Below are 24,303 nucleotides of genomic sequence, written 5' to 3'. Positions count from 1 at the left end.
TTTCTTTAAACTTACGAAAAGTGGCTTGCTTATAATTAAGAGCTTCTTTAGTCTCCCTGGAGAACCACATGGGCCAAATTTTGGTACTAACACCTTTTCTCCTAAATGGAACATAGTCCCCAACGGTTTTAGCAAGTTTATCCTTAAATTCCGTCCACTGCTGATCTACGTCGCTATTTTCCAACCCTGACGAAAAAACCTCTTTCAAGCTCTGCCTAAGTGCAACAAAATCGGTGTTTCTGAAATTGGGCACAAACCTAAAATTATCATCTTTGCACACTTCAAATTTAACCCGGAACCTAATGCTGTTATGATCACTATCTCCAATATGCTCCCCTACACTCAACCCCTGAACAAAACTACCTATGTCACAAAAAACTAGATCCAAAATGGCCTCCTCTCGAGTTCCCTGAGTTACAACTTGATCTAAGAAACAGTCACCAATTACTTTTAAAAATTCCTCTTCTTTGCCATTACCAGGATAAAAATTATTCCAATCAATACCCGGAAAATTGAAATCCCCCATTATGATAACGGATCCCTTACTGGACATGTCACTAATAATACGGTACATCTGTTCATCTTGTCCCTGGTTTGAATTAGGTGGCCTATAAATGTTTCCAAAGCGTAGCTTTATGCCCTTACTGCTCATCAACTCCAGCCAAACCATATCAATATCAGTAGGCTTATCATTTATGACCAATTCATTGCAAATAAAATTGTCTCTAACATAAAATAAAACCCCACCACCTCTTTTACCTACTCTATCCTGTCTGAATAAATTATACCCAGCAATATGTAATAACTCTGCAATTGCATGATTGCTTTGATTACACATTCGTTCAGCTGCTGATGAGAACCCATTTTCGGGAAAAAGAACAATGCTGGTAAGCAACATAAATAGATTTCAGTGAAATCTAATTAACCCTTTCCCTCTCGCTCCCGTGAATATGCAGGGCTGGGGTTTTGATCTTCATTTCTCGTTCTTGTGATATTGCCGTGCTGGGGTGTGTAATATTAACGCGACGAAACAATTAAAATCAATTCATTTCTTTGACCCGGAAGACATTTTATTTCTCTTTTTATACACTAAATGGCAGCACCAGTTTAAATGTAATTTTAAATGTAATTGAGGATTTTAAATGTAATTGCAGAGATTCAGGAAAAAATTTTGGTACTAACTTTCCAGATTGTGACGTTGGCCTCTGTACCTCAAGCTTTGAAATTACCACACAAGAAATATATACTTATATTACACAAAAAATTTATAAAATTCTTTTTTAATGTTTAAAAGATGTATTTCTTAAATTTTCGCTGCTTGCTTGGGCTTGCTTGTTGACTTTTCATAAAATTTTACATTTTTTTGAAATTTCAAACCAAAAAAATATTGAAAATGAAAAATTGAATGCACATGTTGTTCATACACTTATTTTTATATAATTTTCTTAAATAAAAATAATAGACACTTTTATGACCGTTTTCTTGAAAATTATTCGGTCGTTAAGGGGTTAAGGTTGCTCAGTTAAAAGTGAGAAACATCATTTAAGTTGTTGCATTTTATCTGACAGTTTGGCAGTGGGGTAAGAATCACTGGTGGCACTAAAATCCCATAAAATACTTGAGGGGTGTAGTATATAATTCTTTCCATGTGACAAATGCATTAAACAAGGTTTTCACAATTTTGCCTTTTTAACTTTTTAAATAAATTTTGTTGAAATGTTGAAATTATGTCTTCCCCATATTTATTTGAAATAATTATATAGTTCATCACATATGATTAATTTTTAGATGCTGGTTTGTTATAAACTAACTACTTATGGCACATAAGATTTCAAATATTGTATTAGAACATTGTGCAGCACTCTTGATTTCAAAACCTACGGGCACAACCGTTATCACTGGTAGATTTTTTTAATTTGAAAAAAGTTATAATTTCTTAACAAATAGCAGTCTCACAAATTCTTTATGGGAATTTCATTCCACCAATTGCATTTTTTCTGCATTACCCATTATAAAAAATTGAGAAACATTTTTTTTACTAAATTTGCTAAAAACATCAAAAAAAAAAAAAAAAAAAAAAAAGCTTTCAGTCAGAACTAGAAATTAGAAAAAAAAAATATGTGCTCCACCCTAATGCGCAGCAAACATTTTTCATTGGATGACTTTGCATAACTTGATGGAAGTGTTTGGTACAGCAGAAGACCGTTATAACGCCGACCTATATAACGCAATTCTCTATAAAACGCACAACTTTTCAGAAGTAAACAATGTGTTTTGAAGTTTAAAAAATCCTTCTGTTTTGCTTTGCAAGCACTAAAATTGTAAGGAAAATCAAATTTTGAAATAGTTTCTCATCTTTCCATTGTAATTCAAAGCTTTAAAGGGAAAATTAGTACTTACAGTAAATACAAAATACCAGATGGCTCTTGAAAATGCAGCTGTTATGCAAACCATGAACCAACAGAAGTGCAGGATGATGCACTTTCTTTTGATTGTGAAACATATTTATTTGTGAACAACTAATTGTAATATTGGTGCTTTAATATTCATTGCAGATAAAACTCATTCTGAAGTGCTAATATATAGATATATTCTGAATATTAGTTTCAAAATTTGTGAAATGATCTATGTAACGCAAAAACCTGTATAACGCAAAGGCTCTGGTTCCAAGGTGTGCGTTATAACGGTCTTCTACTGTGTTTAAATGGCTCCCCAATTATTCAAAGGTGGATTAATATTTTTTGGTGTGCTTTTAAATAAACTTAAAAATTCAACTTATTTAATAGTTATTGAAAGCTGATTATCCATTAACTAGTACTGAAAAAGGATTTATCCTGGATCACCAACATATCTCGTTTTCCCACATGAATCAACTGTTACAAAGATTTCCGACTGGCAAACATAGCCCAAAGTATTCATGTTACTCCTCACCACTAGTGCAGTCAGAATTACCTTCTGGAGAAGATTTTTTGATCAAAACAGTCCTTTCTTGGGTATAAACTACTGTATGGGGATGGGAAATAATGTTAAGACCAAAACCTCTTCACCATGGGCACCCATATGCAAAATTTTATCTGGCGGGGGGGGGGGGGACTCTGATATTTTCCCCATAGAAACTGATTTCAGTACAGATTAGAGTTACTAAAGTTTTAATAACTTATTCATTAATGGCTGGAGAAGAAATGTTTTTTACATTTTTTTCAAAGACTTCAATCTAAAAGTAAAGAAGTTCTAATTTATAAGGGGGAGGGGGGTTAGGATGAGCCCCTGTTTGCCCCCCCATATGAGCGCCCATGGGGTTGACCTCCTCACTGTGCTACTACTCCCTACCATGTTCATGCATTTTCCTTCCACCCCTACTCATGTCCCAATGCACTCAGTAGATTTCTCATCTTTTTCATCTTTTTATTTGGAAAAATTATGAAAAGCACATATATTTCTTCCAAATAAATACTTGCTAACAAAAGGCAGATCCAGAAACTTCTCAAGGGGGGGGGGCGATAGATTTTTATTATTTACCCCTTACTAGTTTGCGTCTTATCCTGATTTGCTCGTGCATACACAAACCTTTATATATATATATATATATATATATATATATATATATATATATATATATATATATATATATATATATATATATATATATATATATATATATTCATGAATAAACAATATAAATAAAATCGAAGATGCAAAACACAAGAACATACAAGGGAAAAAGGTGAACCAGGGACCAACACCTTCTCAAGGGGAGGATTGGTCCCTAAGTTCACAAGGCCCTTTCTGTTTAGCCAGAGGGAAGGTCCCAATAACTTGAGGAACTAACTCAACCCAATAACTTGAACTTAGGGACTAATCCTCCCCTTGAGAAAATGCTGGTCCCTGATTCACCTTTTTAATTTGTATGTTCTTGTGTTTTGCATCTTCGATTTTATTTAGATTGTTTATTCATGAATATGTTTGTACTGTTTTTGTTTCTAGCAGCTTTGTGCTGGCATTACAGTACATTTTAATATTTATTCTTTCATTTTTTCAATGTCTTTGAATTTATATTTAAAATATGTATCTCATGTTGTATATGTGTATATATATATATATATATATATATACAAATACAAATGTGATAAAAGTTGATTGAAATGTTTTAATTCATTGATAATATTGGAACAAGCTGTATCTGATTCAGGAAACAAATGTCTTTCGAATGACAACGAATGCTAGGGGGTATGGAAAATCTTTCATCCCGGTAATAGGCAATTAATGTGAAATTTCTGCCTTAAAAATCAATTAGAAAAAAATCTAATTCAAAGTTTAAAACACAAAACCCCAGGTGCAAACCCTGGGGGGAGGGGGCTCAAAGTAATTTTGTACAAAATTTCAAGGTTGTAGGTGCTATGGGGTCTCCTGGACACAAGCCCGCCACAGACTTCCTTTCATTATTTCTTTGACCTTACTTTTTTTAAACACATAGAGAAAATATAAAACTGACCCCAGCTAGAGTTGCCCTAGTCAATTTATTCAATCTTGTTTTTTCTAATTTAATAAATTTTTGATAAATATTATCATCCCGGAACTTAGGTTTTGTGTTTTTAAAGGCTACAACAAGGTTTTCAAAGGCTTAAAACACAAACCGTCAATTACAGTTCACAATATTTTTGAGCCGTCTTTTCGATTTTTAATGCATGTGTTTATGAGGTGTTAAAAATATCTATGCATGCACACTCACACACAGACCAAAATTTGCCGAATCAGAAAAATAAAAAATGAAAAGAAAATACAAAATACATAAACGTACCTTGTCTAACAGCATCTGGTAGCTCATCAGTTTCATGGGTTTTTTCTTCGTCTTCTTTCTTCTTGAAAAATCCTAATAAATTGATTTGTTTTCTTTTGGACATAGTCAACTTTTGGAAGTTAAATGTAACCAGTATTCAAGAGAGACAATGACTGAACATTTCCCTCTGTTTCTTAGAGTGACGCTCTACAGAATGACTGGCGTCATCAAAAAATCGGTGGCTCTAAATGTCTGATTGCAAAGGTTATGTTTCCCCCTTTCCCCTTTATGATTTGCATTTTAGCCCATTAAACTTTTTTCTCGGTGAATATCTTGAGGTTTCTGTTTCGTCATATTTTCAAGCCAAAATTCAATCCCAACAAAGAAGAAAAAATGTTATAAATTCTTATTCCTATAAAGGCAAGAAAGAATGTTCCTTTGCCTCTGAAGAATATTTTGTTTTGCGAATATTCTTTAATTTTTTTTTTTTTTGGGTTATTTTTGGTAGATGCCCGGTTATTCATCTCTTGGCCCAAGGGGGGGGGGCGATCGCCCCCCCTTGTATCCGCCCTTGTTGCTAACAGACTTAATGTTGTCAAATATTTATTTAAAAAAATGTGCTTTGTTTTGTATAATCTATAGTATAATCTGGAAATCCGGTTTTTCTTTCTTTCTTTGTTCTTTTTTTTTACATTACTACACTGCTCTGTTCCCTGCTCATTAACGCTCACTAATTCCCGAAGATTGCTTTGCAATCTTATTTGATTTGAAAAGATTTAAATTGTCATTTAAAAATAAACAGATTAAAAACGCATTATAAGCTCCCTTTGAATCAAAAAGCACCCCTTCCCCGGGTTTCAAAATAACTTGTACCAACTTGCAGAGCCGTAAGGGCTAAGGGGCTCCTGAGCATTGCAAAACTGTATTTTTGTATGTTTGAAAAGTGGCTTTCATATTTGTGGTCTCTAGTAATATATTTTGCTCTTTAGCTCTGGGCTTGAATTGAGTTGAGCCTAAGATTTTCTGTTACAATCAAAGTCCTTAGCGTTTGAATAAGAAAGAAGAAAAATGCAAATCAAAAAGACGTAACTATGGCAATGCCAAATAAAACATCAATAATTTTAATGGAGATGGAGATTATTCAAATTGGATTTTTAAGGGATTGTAACTTTTTTCCCTTTGGTAATAGATGCTTAGTTTTTTGACCATAGGTTGATTTAGAACTGGAGTAAAAAAGCCGCTCTTTCCAGTGGTGTCAAAAAGAAAACTGTGGGACAATTCCTTCACTTTTTACTGATAGATTTAATGAAGAAAGTAGTGCCTAAATTTTAGCTAATCCTAAAAAAGTTACAGCATTGAAACAAATTGCGTAGAACGCGGAAAATTCTACTATTTCCAACGATATATTATAATAATATGTGCAAATAATTTTTCACCCCTTTAATAGGCAATACTAGGCAATTTACATGAAATTTTAGCTTAAAAAATTAATTACAAAAAAACTAATTCAAATTTAAAAAAATAAAACCCCAGGTGCACACCCCCGGGGCTCGAAGTAATTTTGTGCAAAATTTCAAGGCTGTAGGTGCTATGGGGTCTCTTGGATGCAGGTCTGCCACAGATTTCCCTCCTGAATTTCTGTAAAACCTTACTTTTATTTACTTATAAAGAGAAAATTTTGCTTTTACTCCAGTATAATAAATTCTTGCAATGATTTAGTATATTAAAACCTTAAAATGATGGTATTTTTAATTATTTTTTCTTATTCTTTGTTTTCTTTTATTTTGTGCTAGCAGTACCCGCTCGACTTCGCAACAAAATTGAATTTTTTGAAAAAAACGCTTTGAGGTGCACACCCTCTTTTGTACTAAATTTCATGAAAATCGGTCGAATGGTTTAGGCGCTATGCGCCTCACAGAGAGATATCCCGATAGAGATCCAGATATCCAGGCAAACTTTGAGCTTTATTATTAGTAAAGATTGTATACAATTTCTAACTAAAACTATTTAATTTTAATATTGTAGTACTTAAACCTTGAATGTGTGGAGCTTTTTTTCTTACAAGTTTTTATGTTTGAAAGTAATTAATGCTTCAGATAATATTTTTCATGGCAAATATTATGTAAAATGTATTGTGATATTCTTGCAGGGTTCATGGCAATGATGTTTAATGTACACGAACTTGCTGACATGATGTCAATTGGAACTCTTCTAGCTTATTCATTAGTAGCCGTTTCTGTTACCATTCTTAGGTACATTTTTTAGTATTTAATCTCATTAACAACAGTTAGTAAAATTAAGAATAATTTGCTACAAGTTCATATTGAGCTTATATGGTTTTGCTCCAGATATTTGCATTGAAGTAACTGTCTTCTATTTTATCCACAATTTATTTTGGATTAAAATATTGAATGAATTTTTCTTCGTAGGCTTATCTTCACTAAAGTTATAATTGTTTGGCATAGTATTAGTTTATCATTTCATGCACTGAAATACAGTGCACTTTGGTATTTTATCAAGTAACTCAGATAAGTGAGCTGAGTTTTAACTAAACTAATTGTGCTGAGTTTTTTTTCCAAATTTTCTTTGAGTTGTTGCTATAAAAAAAATTGTGTTGTAAACTTTTACACCCCAATCAACAAGTTGCCGCTCCTCGATGAGGTGAAAATTCTGTAGAATGCAGTCACTTTGAGAGATTTCCACTGCTAAACCTGAAATTAGAAAAGAATTCTTATAAAATAAATTTGGTTCATTTGACCCAATATGTAGTAGTACATTAATTGTAACTATTGAAGTTAGATGGGGGGGGGGGAGATGGAGGTAAAAACTAGTTCCATAAAAACACTTGTATATAAAAATGATGACAATGAAGCAGTATAAGAGAAATAAAATAAAGTGTAATGAATATGTTTCAAAAATGATCAGAAAATATGTTAAATTTTTATGTACAATCGGATCCCGACTTACCCGAGGGATGCGTTCCAAGACCCCTCGCGTAAGTTAAAATTTTGCGTTGCGTAAAAGTGTTGTGAATATGATTTTTTTTATTAACATACCCAATCACTTTAGACATTTTTAAATGTCTTTTAAATTGTTTTAGACCATTTTTAAACTAAATATATTCGTTTCTTACATTAAGAACTGAATTTTTTTACCGTATTTTTTTAAAAAGCTGCATTATTTAACATAAAATACTGTTACAATGCACAAAATCAATGATCATAGGAGAGAGAGACATAAAAATAAATCAGTACGGTACCTACTGTATGTAGTAATAATAAAGCACTTACTATACAGTAGACACAATAAGTTACAATTATAACTTAAAAATTGAAGATGATGATTTATGCTGCGCAATTTGATAGCCCTTCTAATATATTTTTAAATACAGTAGCTTTGCATTTACTTTTATAACATTTACATCTATGGTAACACCCCTTTTTCATGATCTCCATATGTTCTACAATACAAGAGCAGATTCCAATTTCATGTTGTTTGCATTTTGCTTAAACACTACTCTGCGAGCTACATACTAAAATTAAGCTCTGGGCTTACACGGATTGCCTTCTCTTTGCCTTTAATTATACGTATGAAAGATTCACTCATACCTAATTGTCGTGCTACCTTCGACTCACTTTCTAGTTGTTCAAGGGTATCAAAACTCTTTACCTTTTCTTAAATTGTCGCAAATTTTCGCTTTTTGTTTCCATCTTTAAACTTTAGATAGAATAGTGTGCCTAGGTGCCGCAATATTTCATCATCTTTCATATTTGGAATAAATAAATGAAAAATGAGGAGTGGTGATAGATACACACTAATAAAGCTATGTTTATAGTGTGGTGTGTGGGAACTTGTGCAATCAGTGATGCTGAAAGGATGAAAGTACATTCACGAAGTCAATGTTTAGTAGTCAATAACAAAGCCGAAACTTAGCATCACGATTCCTTTCCAAATATTTTCATGTTGAGAGCGAGAAATTCACTTTAGCTCATAAATTCGTTGCTCCTTAAAAACTCGCGTCATAGCCATTTCGCGTAAGTCGGATCTCGTTGTAGCGGGAGTCGACTGTATCAGGGTGGCGACAGGGGACCAGGGAAATCAGGGAAAACTCAGGGAACTTTATTAATCAGGGAAAAGTCAGGGAATTTCGAAAAAATAACAAAAAATCGGGGAAAATTGATTTTATGAAGAAAATTTTTTTTTTTGTTTTACAAAATCAAGTATCCTAATTCCCTACGCATTTTCCGCCAATTATTTGTTCAAAAAAAAAAAAAAAGTAAAATTAATGAAGTGCGATTATACACTGCCATATATTTGTGCATTTTTTTCCCTCAACATCAATGTATTGAATCTTACTTATTTACCACAGGATGAACTTCCGAAGATTGCTTCTGTGTCTGTTAGGTTGTTTATTTTACCTAGCTTGAAATTTCCTTTCACGCTTTTAATGCGACGTAAAATAAACAACCATACAGGCAAAGGGGAAGCCTTCATTAATGCCTTAGCTCCTTTGCCTTTATTCCATTGTTTCGAAGTGATTAGCGTACTGTAATCACGATTTCAAGAAGAAATCTTTGGTTTTTGAATTAATACTGATAAAAGCTTAAAAGTTATTACTTCTTCGCATTTTTAATTTAATTGCTAAAATTGAACTTTCAATAAAAAAACTTTGTTTTTTGCCGTTATACTATTTGCTGTCGCCGCAGATTATAGAGGTTTTCTTGTCTTCAGACTTAATTGATTCTTTTATTTTATAACCATAACCAAGTTGTTTTCTTCTTTTATATAAATTGAATTTAACTAATTGCTTTTTTTTTCCTTGCATTTCAAAGTTGTTTGTTACAAAAGCAATCCAAGATTTTTTTCGTTATATACTGAAATCATTTGAAATAGAGTTAACTTGTGTACTTAAGTAAATATCTTTATTTTTTTTATTGTTAAAATGCTGTATTCATTCATTAAAACCTATGTTCTTGATTAGAGAAAAGCTCCCTATGAATGGATGTCAAAAGGTTTCATCTGTTTTGCATAAATATGTCAATTAGTTATATAAGAATAACTACATTACTTCTATTCTTTCACTATTACTTGTTATTCTTGCAAAAATTATTATACTGTTTGAAAATTTAGTTCAAAATAATTTCAATTACTTTTTAGTTCTACCATAAATACACATATATTTTTAAGGGTGTTTTTAATAGTTTCTTAAAATTCTTATGCTAAGTGGTTTCTGTGAGTAAAGTATTTTTTTTTTTAATTTTCTATAATCTTTCCATTGTAGAAAAATTTAATATACTGTTTTGTAGTTTTTTTTCCCAAAACAATTGTTTTGATATGCTTTTTTTTACCATTTTGTTAAAAAAGTAGCATCTTTTTAAAATATATCTCTAATTCAACAACTTTACACAACTTAAAACGTTTAAAATATTGCATTTTATACAAACATACAATCGATTTCAATTAGAGCAAAGAAAGGAAACCATTATCATAGGTAACGTAAATCAGGGAAATTTGTTGAACTTAATCAGGGAAATCAGGGAAAAGTCAGGGAACTTTTTTTCACAGTTCCTGTCGCCACCCTGTGTATGTGTATGCATATGTTTCATTTTTGCTATCCAGCATTTTGAAAGGGGTTCCTTTCCACGATTCGTATCGTTTTTAATGTCAGTTGTTGCTTTTGATCTAAATTAATAGCAATGAAATTTTTCTTTTCAATATCTCATAGCATTATTACATGTGCTTTTTTTAAGCAAACTAATTTTCATTCAACCAACTATTCACCAAATATCCTAAATAAACAAACAAACCACTGACGTAGACCGGAAGTAGCGAGTCTTATTTCCGGTTAAGCGCCAATCTCCATTGCTAGAGATAGGTGTTCATAGCGAAAGCGATTTTGTTGTGCTTCTTTAAAAAGCAGAATAATGTCTTCTACGTATTTCAATGCATTAAATGAGAAAGACAAACTTAGTTATTGTTAAAAATTATCTTTCAATGGCTGTGACCTTACCGATCCTTTAGTAGATTGATGGCGAATCTATTGCTAACGACTGATTTTTACAGTGTTCAGGCAATTTTGTTTTCTTTCAGTTCTAGGTAGAATCATGTCTTTTGCGTATTTTAATGCATGAAATGAGTATAATAGGCTTTGCTATTCTCAAAAATTTTCGATCAACGGATCTGATTTTCCTGATCCTTTAAATACAGAAATAAGAAAAAAAAAACGAGTCTTCGTTTGTCGATCATTACCGCGATTTCAATGATAAGCATTTATGAATACCTCCTAAACAGAAATAAAGTTGATACAAAGTCTGCTTTCAAGAATCACAAATCTACTGGATTGCAAGTACGTTGTGAATTGAAGCTATTTTTTCAAAGATGGAAGCTTTTCTGCACTGTGTTCACACAGAATGGCTATGACAGGGAGTTTTGGTGTCATATTCAATCAATTCTCCTGTTGTAGCTTTTCAGTTCACACACACTTATTGGTTTACAGTTGCTACCTAATTTTCAGGTTTGATATTTAATATATTTTATTACATATTTGTTCATCACTTTTTTTTTTTGTTGTTGTTGTTTAATCAACTTGCTGCTGTAGCAAGATTGATAGGCATAAAAAAAAATTGAAAGATAACAAAATTTAAATTTAATCTCCGAGTGCTTTCTCCTGCGTTAAAATTGCTTTGAATGTAATACCTATAGCTATACTATGATACTATACTATAAGTTTAATTAATATGTTTGCTTACCGATTGTCGAATATCTAAATTTGTTTACAATTAGAGCGCCTTATTAAAGTACCGTCAATAACTCGAAGTCCCAAGAGACGGGCTAAATGGTTCGAGTTATTGATAGTTCGAGCTATGGGAAGTTTTTTTCTCATGAGGTAATGAATAGTGGTTCTTTATTTTAATCACACAAATCAAACTGTTTGAAACCCGTCAAAACACTGGAAACTTTCAGCTTTGCGGGAAGCAAATAAAAAATTGTTCAGGTTGAGTTTTTCTAATAATCAATTTAATATAGATCAATATAGATCTTCACACATTACAGTAAAAATACAAAGCTGATGAGATTAAGGTAAATGTTTCCAGCTCGTAAATACCTCGCACAGAGTGTGTTTACTATTCGACGATCAGGACCTTTAGAAATTTGAACATCTTTATTTTTGACATCTTATTTGCTCCTGTCCTCATGCTGTACCCGAAAGCAGAACAACATCCGCTCTTTTTACGAAAATTTTGCGCCTTTGAAATTCATGATTAATTTAAAAAATTCAATCAAATTACAGATACGTAAACAGAGCAATTCGTCGTAAGAAGCAATACAAATAAGACTTCCGCCGGAAAATTTGAGTGACCCCGCGCAGCCCTGCCACCTAGTGTTCAAAAGAGTAAGCGTGGCTTGGAATTTGGTGAATACAAATTATTTATGAATCCAGAATTTGGCACTCTCAAATTGTCAGGCTTTTACTGTAGTTAAAGTCTTTAGCAGTCAGGCAGCATAAAATTATGCCAGAATGTACTCACATTTATTGCTTTCTTTATTGGTTAAAATAAACTTGAGAGAATGAGCAGATTTTTGAGCTTTGTTAGGTTTTTTTTTTTTTTTGGAAGTTTTGTCTTTTGAAAAGGCTGGATTCTCCATCTTGAATTATCATTTTTGTATAAATTGCTCAATTTGAAGTAAGTACCTTTATACACAAAAATTATTTCAATGAAAGTTCATAGTTTTTAAAAACACCCATTAAGGTGGCCCTTCAATATTTTTGCATCTGCCATGTTGAAACCTCAGATAGCGATTTAAAGTTTGGCAATGTCCCCGATTGCCGGTTTTAGGGTGGCACTAAAATATGTATAAGCAGTTATATTATCTTTCAAAATCTTCAATCTATTCAAATTGCTTTCCAGTTTTCATTACTATAATTTTGCTTAATTTGGTTATTAACTTTGTTTGTGGCACTTACTGCACGTTTTGTGTATACAGTGAATTTTTTCTTTTGTTTATAACTTAAGATGTGTCTCTTACGACAGGTGCGGTGCATACTCCCAAAAATATGGTAGTTCTATAAGAGGTTACTATGTTTACATTTTATTTAAATGATTTCATATTAATTGGGTGATTTATAATGAGTAGACAATAGTACTATACCAATTTTTTTTCTTTTTTTAAAAAAAAACTTAAATTGAATATTTATTACTCCTTTTCCTATTTTCCCTCAGGTATCGATGTGATGGAAAGGAATCCAGATGCAACAGTGATGCCAAGTATTCGAGCATCAAGTAAGAACTGTTTTTGGGAAGTTATGTGTGCTTGGTTTTGATTTGTCATTTCAAATAAATAAATAAATAAATAAATAAAATAATCTGAAATTTTAACTTTGAACTTAGGTTTCAGTAACTGAAAAATTTTACGATTATGGAAATGTTATGTTCATATACAGAATGATTATTGAATAACAGTCATCACTTGCAATTTTGCACTTGGACTGTTGTGACTTTTTCCATTGTGTGTGTGTGTGTGTTTTTTATATATAATTGTTCATTAGCTTTTTCTTATGGGCTCGTGCTAACTTTTTCCTTCCCAAGTATCAAAATAGCGTTTTTGTGGCAAGTTCTTCTGAATGGCTAATTCGAGTCAGTTAAGAAAAGGCATATTTAGGAAAATACTGAAGAGTCTTAAGAATCATTCTCGGCTTTCAACCTTTGAACACTTACTAGGATGTGTCAATTACTGTATTTTCTAAGGCAGTAATTCCCAAACTGCACGCCGTGGTTCCCTTGAAAGCAGAGAAATGCTCACAGGGGAACTGAAATTTTACAGTAACTTACCAAATAACTAGAGACTTGTTGATTATGAAACTGTTGCAATATTTCATAGCATCCCTGCAGTACAAATAAGGGCTATGCAATGCAGGTATGCCAGTTTTATTAACTTTTGTCTGTTAGTTCTGAGTAGTTTTAACTTTTACTTAGAAAAGGACACTGTGATGAAATCTAAAGTTTCAAAAACAATTTTTTTTAATTTGAAAATTAGTATGTTCGCTGACCAAGAATGTATTTAAGAGGCAGACCGCGCACGCGAAAAGGCGCAGAGCCTTCCCAAAATAAATTTTTCACTATTTGTGAATAAGGATTTTTATTTTCAACTGTAAATTTGGGAAGTTCTCACTATATTTGGCTTTCTCAATCCCCCCCCCCCCCCCGAACCAAAAAAGAAAATCCTGTGATCCTACTCATATGATAATTATATTTCTTATATCATTATATATGTCATTTCTAAAATTGAATTTAAAATTTATTATTGTTGAATAATGAATTTTCTTCCAGCGGTGAAAAATCCATGAGTACTAATGGTCGTACCAAATCTCCAAGTTTTTCTAACTCTGTGGCTACATCATTGGAGAAGATATCTGACAGCTCGCTAATTCGTCAGCTTTTCAACTTAAATAGAGTACAAAAACCTACTCAATTTTCAACAAAAATAAGTGTTTGGTTGATCAGTATAATTTGTAAGTATTCAATTCTGGCAATTTACTGATTCTGTCTGTTTTAGTTTTTACCATGGATTCATAATGAAACTTGAAGTTAAAATTCAGAATGACAAGAGTGAATGTTTTACACTTATTGAACATACATTTTTTTTTTCAGTAGTTTATTCATTTTAAATTATCATTATTTATTTATTATTTTTTGTGTGCGTGGCAATCTTTTTATTTTTCTTCTGTTGTTACTTATAATCATTTTAAGTTGTAAATGTGCTTAGGTTACTGTGTGCTAAGATCAGTGATGTTCCCATCAATCTTTCTGAGGGTATACTCCCAGTAATCCATTATGCACAATTTGTGTATATGATCATATACATAGTATGTCAGACTATGAAAATTTATGAAGCTTGAGGGTGTACGCTATATGTCTAAAAAATGTTTGAGAGTATACGGTGTATATAGAGTATACCCTACGGGAACACCACTGGCTAAGATGTTAATTTCAAAGATATTTCAAAAAAATTAGAAAAGATGTTACTTGATTTTATTTCTTCTTACTTTTAGGTTTACTAATTTGTGCTATGGATGCTATGCTTGCTTTGGATGAAGAAGGATTGATAACCTATGAATTACGATCCTTAATTTCTTTGGGAGTTGTTCTTTTTATTATTTTCATTTGTCTAATAATGCTACAAAGACAGCCTACTGAGCAGAAAAAGCTTTCCTTTAAAGTAAGATTTTTTTTTCAAAAACATATCTGAAAAAGAAAAAAAAATGTACATTCAGTGTACCAGACAGCCTGGTTATCACATTCAGAGACTGCAGTTTCATTCTTATTAGAACTCTTCAGGCTGTGTTTGTGATTAACTGAACCGGAGGCAGATGTCATCTCAAGACAAAAGAATTCTAATAAGAATGAAACTGCAGTCTCTGGATGTGATAACCAGGCTGTCTGTTATACTGCATGTGGTTCTGCCTTAGCCTTGGCTTAGGGGCGGTAACTTATTGCTATTACATTTTGTAGTTTATTTAATTAAGTATTTATTTTTAGCTATTTATTAGTTACTGCTTTATTAGTTACTTAAAGAGCAAGGTTGATTTTTTAGGTAATCCCCCTGCTTGCTAATGCTCACCACGCCCGGTTTGTAACTTTTTTTCTTTGGAGATAGAAGCTTAGATTTTCACCCATAGTTCGAGTTAGATCTGGAGTAAAAAAAGCTGCTCTTTCCAGTGGTGTCAAAAAGAAAACTGTGGGACAATTCCTTCGCTTTTTACTGATCGATTTAATGAAGAAAGTAGTGTTTAAATTTTAGCTAAGCCTAAAAAAGTTCGAGCTAAAAACGCAAATAACTCCCGCTGTATTTAAGTTAGAGCATTGAAAAAAATTGAGAAGAACATGCGTAAAATTCTACCCTTTTCAACGATATGTAATATTAATATGTGCAAGTAATTTTCACCCCTTTGATTGGCAATAATAGGCAATTTACACAAAATTTGAGCTTAAAGAATTAATTGCAAAAAAACTAATTCAAATTTTAAAAAAAAAAAACCCATGTGCACACTTCCGGGGCTCGAAGTAATTTTGGACAAAATTTCAAGGCTGTAGGTGCTATGGGGTCTCCTGGATGCAGGCCCGCCACAGACTTCTGTCTAGAATTTCTTTGAAACCTTACTTTTATTTACTATAAAGAGATAAGTTAAGGTTTATGTTTGCAAACATTTGCATTGCAATCCAACCAATGGGGGGGGGGGGGGTTGAAATCAGTGCAAAATGAAGGTGTTATGATTCCTCATTTAAATATGCATAATAAACAAATATATCTCTTGCAGGTTCCTTTAGTTCCATTTATTCCCATGCTAAGTGTTGCCATAAATGTTTACTTGATGTTCAAGCTATCATCTCTGACTTGGCAGCGATTTGGTGTTTGGATGGCTTTAGGTATCATTCATTTTTTGATATTTTTCTCAGTTACCGTAAGACAACATTTTTCAAGTTGTGGTCTGTCAAAAATAAACATATGAAAGTCTTCTATTTACGAAATGGTTTGTAGCTGCACCCTGAAATTTGTATTAAAAACCCATTTGAGTTACTAAAAAAATCAGAATTTCTGTTTTCTGTATTACATTGAATTATATATTTATGTTCTATTGATCTAAATATTCCATCACAAAAGTTATTGAAATAATGATACTCATTTCATAAGTAAATCCTTTTGCATTTTATATGATGTAATTATGTGAAAAACAAATTAACGAACTATTTCAAAATGTCCCTGAGCCAATATATAACACCTTTGTCTCAGTATTTCATACACCAGCTTTTTTTTTTCTTTTCAAGCTTAGTCAAGTTTCTACTTTAACAATAGTTAAAAGTTCTCAATATGAAAGAGAAAGAGAGCGTAAAAATTCCATTAGTGATCACTTACAAGTGTTTAATAAATAAATATTACTTGATTATTAATTGTAAATGAACAATAATAAAATATAAATTACATGTGATATAATCATTAATATTCTCCTTCATAGTACTTCATTTAAAAAAATCATGAATGTTTTGACTTATTAAAATATTATACTCACTGAATAATTAAAAGAATGTTTTTTTTTCAGGCTTCTGTGTTTACTTTTTCTACGGTATGTGGAATAGTTCTGAACGAAAACAGATTCACGCCCCAGCTGTTTATGTTGTCGATGCTGCAGATGTTCAACCTTTAGCTCACAAAGACTTGAATTCTGGGATGAAAGGGAAAGCAAGTATAGAGAGTAATATGTCGGAACTTATGTCAAGTGTAGCCTCTGCGGATGCAAGATTAATATCAGACAACCCATCAAATAGCACCAGAATATAATGAGTGTTGATGTCTTTTTTAAACGAACTATATTTTATAATTTGATTGCAGAAATATTTTTAAAATGTTTTCCAAGAGTGACGATTTTCAAATGCATTCTAACAGAAATGAGTAAAGTTTGTTTTGATAATCTTATTTGTGGCGAAGCCATATTTTAGCAACCTATTAATTTTAGTGATGAGCGGATATTCATCTGCAGGTGCACTTGTAAAATGTAATTATCTTATTAGTCATTCATCATTTTATTTTATTTTTTTTTATCATATGCATCATTTCTTACATATACTTATCATTTTGTTTTATGCATTTTTTTTTTCAAATTTAATGGCATCTGTACATTTTCATTTTTAAAAAAAATCAAAGTTGTTAGGTTTTGTATTTTTTTTATTTTTAAAGGAAAAGGATAGTATTACAAAAGCAGAAGTTTGTTGTCAATTGTTGTGAAATGAAATTATTTTTGAGATCTGAAGAAAATTGTCTTGTTTCCGCTTAACACGTTATGCCACCTTAATAATTGTTTGGTTATAATAAATCAGTCTGCCTGCAGTGATACAAAGCAGAATTTAGAATAATCTCAAAAATGGAGTCACATTAAGGGTTAATAAGGAAGTAGTATGTCACACTGCATACAAAGAAAACTATTGATCATCATCTGAACAAAATTACTCTTTAGAATTCCATGATTTAGAATATCATTGGGACTTTCTACATGCTTTGTAAAAGATCTTCAAGTGAGAAGTAATGCTTAAAATATGTGAAGTTTAAATTTGGGATTAAAAAAAATAATAATACTTTCTTTTTTCACTATGTTTATATTAATAGTTGCTACAATGTCTTCCACCCATCATTTGAGGAACAGAGAAGGGGGATGGTAAATCCTCGTGGAAAAAAAAAAAAAGACTAAAGATCATGTTAAGTACATAAGTTGGACATTTCATTTCATATGTCATAGCTAAACCTACTGTATGGGTTCAACTTCAAAGCTTTTAGTTAATAAACATTTGCATTTGCTGCAATGGAGTGTGACTCTAAAACTTCTGTTTTAGATTTGAATGTTAGAGGAAGATGTGTTGATGTAAAATCAGTTGACAACTTTACTCATTTATGTTAGAAATGTTAGTTAAAATTTGAATTTTTGAAATTTGTGTCTTTAATTTGTCCTATGTAATATTATCTAGCTGTGAAATATGATTATATTCTTAACTGGAATAACTTCATCAAAAATGGTATTTTTGAAAATTTTAGTATTTTGTTTCCTAAAACACTTGGAGCTTAATGTAAAAATGTTACTATACACAAAAATGTATTTTAACAACTCATGAACTTGGTTTGACAAGGTACTGCTTTAGCATAACTCAGAAACACTCAGAAAAAAAATTATGTAATTCTAAATTTTCCTGATGGTTGAAAATATTAACTTAATATAAGTTAAATTTTTCAAGATCAACAAATATTTTGAATGATGTCATTGGCTGTTTATGCTATTCATCAACTTAGCCAACATATGAAGTTAGAACCTTGTCAAAACAGGTTTAAAAGCTGTCAAATATCAGAGTTCCTACCAGTTAAGAGCAAATGTACAAGCTAGGGGTCATTAAGATCAGGAAATAAATGTTCAAGTACATTTGTGAGCAGAGTAAGTAGAATAATGTAGCTGTAATTAAAGAGCCCCCTCCTTTTTTTTTACTAAGTACAGTATAAACAATAGAGTGAATTTGATTGCTAACGCTTAGCCCTCTTGTTTTCTCTCCAAGTTTAATTTTTAAATAAAAAAATATATAAATAAAACATTAATAATAAAATAAATAATGATAATAATTATAAAATAAATTTCATAAAAATAAAAATCTGAGTAGGATCAGGGATTGTCTTCCAACTCTTGGAATTTTTTTTTTCTAAAAAAAATGTAAACAGTAGGGACTCTGCATATACATCTGTGATTTCTTATGAATAAGTAATCATAATATTTTTGTTTTCACTGTGATACTTTTCAGTGTCTAAACGTTAAATTGAAGCTGCGAGACATGTCCTTGCTTTTGTTGATGATTCCGGTGCTTATTGTCAGTTAGGCTTATTGACAAAAGAACTTCTTGTTCTTTTATCTGATTTTTAGTGAAATCAATAACATGAAATATTTAAACTTATTCATAAGATATATTTTTTTTAATTGTAAATATAAAATGCATAAACTAATGAATTTTAATTATTACTTTGGAATTAGAAAATTTTATATATTATTTTGTTGCAACTATCAAATATTTAATATTATGTTTTATTGTTTAGTTTAAAAATATTGTAGCGTCATAGATTTGCCATTTTTTATTCTTTGAAACTCATATTCATTTGTTACATATGAATCAAAAATACAGCTACTTTTTTTTTAAAAAAAGATGAACTTGTTTTATGAAAAGTAATTAGCTTGTATTATACATAATCACTTCCAGGAAATTGTTTTTTGATTTTATATTTTATTATTTATGATTATTAAAATAATTTCCTTCAGATCTGTTCAGTCCTGAACAGACAAAGTTGCTTCTTCCGTATGTGAAATTCTAATTCTCATTATTGGAATGATGCTCATGGTACATCAAATTTAATTACTTTATGTTTATTAATATTATTTATTTTCACAGAAAAAAAAATTATTTTTCATATTAGGGTAATTCCACTGGTTATTTATTGACATTTTTAATGCAAATAAGTAAGTATTTTCTAACATTCAACACAAAATATACTCTTCAAAAGATCGTTTCTTCTTAATTACTTAATTTTTTGAACTTAATTTAATGATGTAATTGAACTCCTAAAATACATTTTGGATGATTTTTAAAAATATATTAAAAACTGGGTAACTGACAGACAATTACAAAAGTAACATCTCAATCAGTTCCCATGTTTTAAAAAATTAAAAATGAACCAAAATATGTTTCGAAAGTTCTGTTATACCATTAAATTTAGTTAAAAAAATACAATAATCCAAGGATAAGGACTTTCTGTGCAATGTATATTTCGCATTGCAAGTTACAAAGTACTTACAATTTTGTTTTTAACACTTTCAGGTCTGAGCTATTTCAACCGCATATCTCTCTCCAGACTGGGGGTTTTCGGCCCTTTGCATGATTTTTTAAAAAAATACTTGGAAGATGTGTATCTTAGTAAATTTTATTGCATTATATTCTTCAAAATGTTTCCTTTCATAATGAAGGAACTATTTGAATGAAATTGGAATCAATTTTCAGTAAGAAATCATCGAAAAAAACATGTTTGAAACTAAAAAAAATAAGTTCCGCCTAGGAAAACATCCTTTTTAACAATAAAAGTTTACATAGACTAAATTAAAAACTTACCTCAATCTTGAACAAATGTCCGAAAGTAGGTTTAATTTGTAAACATTATTTAATAAATTTGGTTTTTGTAAGGTACATTTCAAAGCACAAGCTCGAATTAAAACCCCCAGTTAAATTACCAGTCAGTTGCTCTTGGAATTGTCCATTACGGTTATGAGTAGAATTTGAAGACAGAAAATGATTCTCTGTAAAAGGATTAAAATAGATAAAGTTTCAATTACATAAATTCGCTATTTCTGTCTATTTCTTAAATTAAATATGAAGGATGTTAACAAATGATTAAAATTAATATAGTTAACCCTTAAATCATTATCATACTTGAAGTACAAAAGAAACAATGAGTAGCAGGTTCTGGGCCCAATCAAAATGGTCTTTGTGTAATTTTACCATTCCATAACAAAGATGAAGTGCCCTCTTAGAATCATTCACCTCATTGTAAATAACAACTGCTTCCTGCAACTTCCAAATGCTTGCCCAATTGCAGTGGTAATTTTTCCTAATTTCAAGATTATTCTGATAGTTTAAAAACAATAACCTCTTTCTGTCTCCTTTGTAAAAATTCAACGTATCTATTTTAATAAACTTAAATAGCAAAAATAATATTTTTCCTCAAGACTATACAGTTAAAATTTTTAAAGCCTGGAATAGAAATCAGAATCAACAAATCAACTCACTAACACAGAAGCTGTCTATACAACCCTTTCCAAAAAGGCCATATCTTGATAAGATGATGAAAACGGAACAGCAGAGTCCAAATGAAGTCTTACGAAACTTCTGCATGATTAAAAAAGTTTGGATTGATGGTTTTATTAATGGCTTAATCAACTCTTTAGAATTATTCATAATAGTTCTTTTGTGAAATCGAAGTATTCATTTTTATTTTTACAATGCCACACTGCTGACCAAAGTTTAATTGTTGATCTAGTCTGACTGTCAGGAGAGGGCACTTTGCCAGACCTCGTTTCAGAAGCATCCATTTTTTATGAATGTGAGTATCATTGAGAAAAATTGAAATGGAGTGGCAAAAGTATGGTTGTAATAAAGAACTTGAACCTTGTAGTTTTTCCTTTTCGCCAACTAAAGCAGTTATTGCCGTACCTAAGATATATCAATAATAAAATAATCACATAACAGAAACATATTATGAGGTTATAAATACTTTATTTTCCATTCTGGTTAACTCGCTCTAAAAATCTTAAATATTAATCATTTCGTAAATTATTTCTTTGCAATAAAAATAAACATCAACCAACTTCAATCAGCAAACAAAAAATTTAATTATCCCATTCACGATATTTACTGTTACATCAATTGAAATAAATTAACTTATTAATTTTAACCAGAACAATGAAAACTCTTTGGTTTTTGTACTTTTTCAGGGTGCCAAAGTTTGTACTTGAGATTTTGAAAGAAAACTTCTATATAAACTTCGTAAACATTATAAAATGCTCCAAAATGTCCATCAACAAACTTGTCAGCCAGTTTCAAAGATGTGCGTTTGCGTGTTGCAATTAAATGCTACTGTACCTAATTTTTTGCAGCCAAGTTGCTTAGTTTGATATTAGCAGCAGTTTATAACTCTTGTGGTGCAAGTTATCACCCAAACAATAACGAAAACTTAATCGACTCGAGTAATTATTAGCACTTGACCTGTCTTGAAAAAGCACTCACAACACAGATTTAAAACATCACATGTTGAAATGTGCCATACATGGTAAATAACACTTATAGTGGGAAGCATTTTTTATACAGATGGTTTGATAAAATGCAATTCTGGCAAAAAAAATTGTACTGTTAAAATTTTATTAAGAAAAACAGATATGAAATCTGTTTCAGAAGCTCAAAGTTTTAGTTGCAATTTTCTGCTCTATAAAAAAATATTTCATAACTTTTTCTAGAAGAATTATTGCAGTTAAAATACACAGAATATCTTTTTATATAATTTTGTGTTGGAATGTAATTATTAACAGCAGTTTTTTCATCTGTCACAAATGAAAAGTTTTCAGAACATATTCCTTGAATATACATATAAAATAAATGAAAAGGTTTGTGAGAGTTTTGTAAAATAATGTTGTGTGAGAAAAACCAAAAATTTTATTATTTTCCTATGTGAATGTTAGTGTTATTTGTTGTCTATGGAAATATATCTATATACACAACATTGTTTCAATCATACTTTTTTAAGCAACATGCATATTTTTCTGCATGTTGTAAAGTGTTGTTTTTAATTTTTCTTTTTGCTTTGTAAATATATAACTTGTTGATTCGTTTCTTTTATTGCTGGACATTGTACATTTTGTTATGTTTGGAATCACTTAACACTATTTTAAGTGTTATGTTTGTATGTGTATTAACATTCATTGTTAAGTTCATTTTACTTTATGAAGTATTTGTAATTGCTATTAAATGTTTTTTTTATTTAATATGTAGCCAGATGTTTTAGTGTTACAACATTGGTGTGAACAAAATTTCTGGATTATTTGGATTAAATTTGTAAGTTTTAGAAAAAAATTATGTTCACATAGATACAGTGGCGCACACGAAAAGAGGGTCCAGAAGTCCGGACTCTTCCTACCGCCTAAGGTTTTTTTTTTTTGATTGGCTCTAATCCTATTTATGTAGTTCGTAAAATAATTCCAAGCAAAGGTATCAATAGTTTCATTTTTAAAAAAGAAAAAAAAAAATTATTTTCTCTCTTTCGTCTCCTGCCAAATTGAACTGTGTGTTAACACAAATTGAGGCAGTGAGAAGCAAAGGGATGTTAGTGGACTATTTAAAATTTCGAGTAAATCACGTTTAAAGTTCTGATCCTAGGTACAGTGCTGGCCAAATTATTAGACTATGGCTGTTTTAAAAGCAAATTCTTTATTGATTACATAACTATAGACACATTAACGAACAGTGAAATAATTATCTAATATTTAGTATGCATTCCCTTGTTCTTGATGAGCATTCTTCTTAAGTCTTTTTCGCATCTTTTCACAAGGTTTGCACCAGGGCCGTATCCAGAGGGGGGGGGGGGGGCCTGACGGGCCCGCCCCCCCCCCCCGAAACCCGAAATGTTTTGTACCGTAAAACAGAAGAAGATTTTTTTTTAAATTCCTAATGTCAGAAAAGGAGAATAACGAAGTTTTTTTTATTCTTAATTTTGCTACTATTCAAGATTTATAATATTTTGAAGAAATACAGAAAAAGCAATTCTATTTCTCATTAGCCGCAAGGCACACTTGAAATTTAGACCTTTAATTAGGACTTCCTGCTCTCTTTCCCAATTCAATTCAGGGTAGTCCAGGGTCAAGGCAGGCCCTTTGTCAGTTTTGGTAAAGTCTGGTTCGGCAGACTTGAAAAGTCTGACTTCTGTGCACTTCCTCCTCCAGGAGCGTGCACAGAAATATTGGGGCTGTTACAAATATCTTTTTTGGGCTCCCTCCATATTGTTTACCTATATTTTGAACCCTAGGTTTAAAGATATTGGGCCCCATTTAAGCTCGGGCCTGGACTAACAGGTGTCCCTTCTCCCCTCTATACACGACCCTGCTCTCCTCCCCCTAAAACTCTTATAAAACTTACACTGTACTGATTTCGAGCCGGGGACTCCCCAAAGGCTGGGCCCCTAGTTTCCAATTAGGCGAGTATCTTGTTACCAAGATGTGCCAAATTCAGCTCCTTGATACATCCTGCGTAAAAAATGCAAAAATCACTATTCTCGCGTTTTTGTAGCATAATTTTCCAGATCATTTTTGTGACTGATATGTTTCATGTCTTGCATTTATTTAATGCCGAATTCAGTATCATGGAAGTTCTTTTGTTATTGCTTGTTTTTTTTTTATTTTTTTTTCTTAC

General features: G+C 31.3%; 1 protein-coding gene across 2 annotated transcripts in view; it reads left to right on the top strand.

Moving 5' to 3' along the window:
* LOC129230114 (cationic amino acid transporter 2-like) overlaps positions 1-22,883 on the top strand; it is a 110,800-nt gene extending 87,917 nt beyond the window's left edge. For both annotated transcript variants that reach the window (XM_054864519.1, XM_054864518.1), the window contains exons 10-15: positions 6,927-7,029; positions 13,000-13,059; positions 14,107-14,288; positions 14,829-14,995; positions 16,095-16,203; positions 16,875-22,883. In XM_054864519.1, coding sequence (XP_054720494.1) covers positions 6,927-7,029; positions 13,000-13,059; positions 14,107-14,288; positions 14,829-14,995; positions 16,095-16,203; positions 16,875-17,113 — 860 coding nt within the window. In that variant the 3' untranslated portion in view covers positions 17,114-22,883. The remainder of the gene's footprint in view (positions 1-6,926; positions 7,030-12,999; positions 13,060-14,106; positions 14,289-14,828; positions 14,996-16,094; positions 16,204-16,874) is intronic.
* The last annotated feature ends 1,420 nt before the right edge of the window (positions 22,884-24,303 follow it).

The sequence above is a fragment of the Uloborus diversus genome, chromosome 9, assembly GCF_026930045.1.
Source record: "Uloborus diversus isolate 005 chromosome 9, Udiv.v.3.1, whole genome shotgun sequence".
Classification (NCBI taxonomy): Eukaryota; Metazoa; Arthropoda; class Arachnida; order Araneae; family Uloboridae; genus Uloborus; species Uloborus diversus.
This window is presented reverse-complemented; position numbering and strand designations above follow the sequence as displayed.